The sequence below is a fragment of the Curcuma longa genome, unplaced genomic scaffold (assembly GCF_044706935.1).
Source record: "Curcuma longa cultivar G26 ecotype Majalengka, Jawa Barat unplaced genomic scaffold, ITB_CL_G26_1.1 contig_15016, whole genome shotgun sequence".
NCBI classification, from domain to species: domain Eukaryota; kingdom Viridiplantae; phylum Streptophyta; class Magnoliopsida; order Zingiberales; family Zingiberaceae; genus Curcuma; species Curcuma longa.
The window spans coordinates 386-3,237 of record NW_027429939.1 but is presented as its reverse complement, the minus strand read 5'-3'; the positions used below and the strand labels follow the sequence as shown (position 1 = coordinate 3,237).

Here is a 2,852-nt window from a genome sequence, read left to right as displayed (position 1 = left end):
TCTAAGTCAGTAACCCCTTTAAGGATGTCACTCTTGCTACCATGGCTTTTTAAGTGAGTGTTTATCTTTCACATATGCATGTGTTGTATGAAGAAAATGAGATCCATAAAAATATGCCTAAGCACATGAATGAGCTTGTACACAACAAAGGTGAATATGTGAATTAGAAGTCCATAAGAAACATGGAAAGTTCTATGTTTGCATTTTATTTTCATAAGTTACTAAATAAACTTAGCTATTTGATATTCTACTTTTAAATTATAAATTTTTGTATTAGGAGCCATAAAGAGCTACAATGATCCACTGATATGGACAAAGTAGATCTTGTCATTCATGATTCAATCTCAAGGCATGGATGCTATTAGCACGTAATCACATGAGTGTTAGGTTAGGATAGGTTCTACCTTACCAAAACCATGCATTAGACCTGTATGTTCCAAAGTTCTAGCTTCTTTGCAACAGACAAAGAAGCTTCTTGAGATGATTTGGATGTTACAAGAGTTAATTCATGCCACTGGCCTTATATCTCTATGTTCAACACCACTGCTTTTGCTTGGGACTTATGCTACTTGGCTAGGATTTATTCACTTGATCAGCGTCAACCTACTAGATGGCCAATTATCTAGCATTACCATCATCCTATCCATTGTCATCACAAACAGTTAACTAGTTTTGTTTCATTTTTCATATAGATTTGGGTGCTCTTTATTTGGATTTTATTGTATGTTGGATTCGCTTGCATATTTATATCTATGTTTTGATTTTAGTTTGTTTAGTGTACTATAAACAACACAGTATATAATGATATATGAAAGAAAATTTATACAGTTGTTGTAGATCTATTTAATAATGATGTGGATTGTATAATTTAATTTAGCTGGTTGAATTTCATCAAAATATTATTTCAGGTTAAAAATTTCTGTTACTAGCGACTTTGATAAACTCAAAGTGACCAAAATTAGCTTGCTTGGGCAAAATGAAACTTTCTCTACATGTTTTGCAAATGAATTTGTGTCACGTTTGAGTAAATTGGAGTATGGATCTAGCACTATAGAGATTGACCAATTTAGCAAGCACATGAAGAGAGTAAAGTGAAACACATGACCCAACCATCTGGATTATTGATGGCTTGATGAATGTACTGATTGGAAGAGATGTTAATTTCTCCATCAGCCAAGTAAAGCAAACATTTTGCTCGTAACTTAAACCAGTTTCATCAAGACATTCTCAACCCCTAGCACCACTACACTCGATCTGAATGATCAACTAGGATTCAAAATCGCTACTACAAGTATTTCTTCAAATCGCCCTATTTGAGATCCAAAAATTTGATCCTGGTGCGCTACTAAACTTTTAATCTTTAAAACATGAAATAAAATCCCCAATATTCAATCAACACATATAGCCTCCAACCCAGGTTAAGAGAAGCAAACATACTAGTTTCTTATGGAGAAACTAATCTATAAGAGACTAGAGAGAGCATAGCAGACCTGAGACTGAATGGGAGGGTTGAGCTCCACGGAGAAGAGGTAGTGATGGAAATCTTCGAAGGTGAGGAAGGCCGTCCGAGAGATCTTGGCGAGGTGCGGGTGCCGGCTAAGCAGGCGTACCTGCTCGATGACCCGCTCAGCGTCGGCGACGGTGGCGCCGATCTCGCCCTGCGCCTCCACCAGGAACCTCCGGAACTGGTCGGCGCTCATGTGCACCCCGCCCTCCGCGTAGCTCGCGAACACAGCCTTCACGTCCTCCGGCGGCTGCGCCTCGCTCCATCGGAATTTCCTCGTGAAAAAGAAGCAGCACCGGTAGCTCCCCATCTCCCTCTTCCGTCAGACTCACTCTCTCTCCGTCTCTAGCCGGCTTTTCAAATACCGCTCTACTTAAGGTCCTTATTTGGTTATATCAAAAACACCGAGGGGTTTTTGAGAAAAGAAGCTAAAACTTATCTTCCACAAACGTAGTCGCGAAGCGAACACGGGTCCCCACCGTTTGGGACATAGATAAACGTACTCGAACAAAGTTACGCACAATCATACCCACAGGCAGTGACTGGGTCCTACTGTACCATTCAGTATGTTAATTAGTTTCATCTCTGTCCATATCTCCGTACCGACCACGTCGTTGCCGACAAGGCCTGCCACGTTGACTTGACCGTTTGTTGGCTCTTTGATCTGTCCTTGGCATATTTACAGTCTGTTCTTGAACATATGTAGATTTTTAAAAAAGGGCGTCATCTCTTTCTAAAAATATTTGTATCCAATAATATTATTTTTTATGAATTAAATAAACTTAATCACAAGATTAAGAAGATATATTCTAAAATTTTATTCTTTAATTTTAAAATATTTTAATTCATTAACTTATTTTGGCTAAAATAATATATTTAAATATATCTCGTATATTTATAGATTATAAATCTAAAGTTACTAGTATTTGTTTAAAATAAACTAAAATCTTGATCCTCAAAGAAAGAAATTAAGAAAAAAAATGGCTTTAGATTTTAGGACTTTAACGAGAGCATTTAAGGACTTCAATAGAAATAAAAAAGAGAATTGAGGTGTATTAGTGTTGCTGAGATTGTTAGAAAATTGATTTTAGATTTAAGATATAAATTTAAATTCAAGATTCTCCATATATCATATTCATGTGATAAACAATAATCTAAATCGTACTTAGTCCATAATGACAAATATGTAATCATGTTGAAGTCTTCCAGATGAATATATTCTCTTTAGAATTTTATGATAATGGGATCCTAATAAAATTAGGGTTACATATAAACTGAGGAACTCAACCCCTATTTATAATTGAAGAGTTATAAACTTTTCATATTTCTTAATTAGTCCATTGTCAAT

General features: G+C 36.1%; 1 protein-coding gene across 1 annotated transcript; it reads right to left on the bottom strand.

Annotated features, from left to right (window-relative positions):
• Positions 1-1,490: 1,490 nt before the first annotated feature.
• LOC141816202 (phosphoinositide phospholipase C 4-like) lies at positions 1,491-1,814 on the bottom strand (the record flags this gene model as incomplete). The annotated part of the gene is made up of 1 exon (XM_074704028.1): positions 1,491-1,814. A coding segment is annotated over exon 1 (324 nt), but the record flags the coding sequence as incomplete, so codon positions are not given.
• Between the last annotated feature and the right edge of the window lie 1,038 nt (positions 1,815-2,852).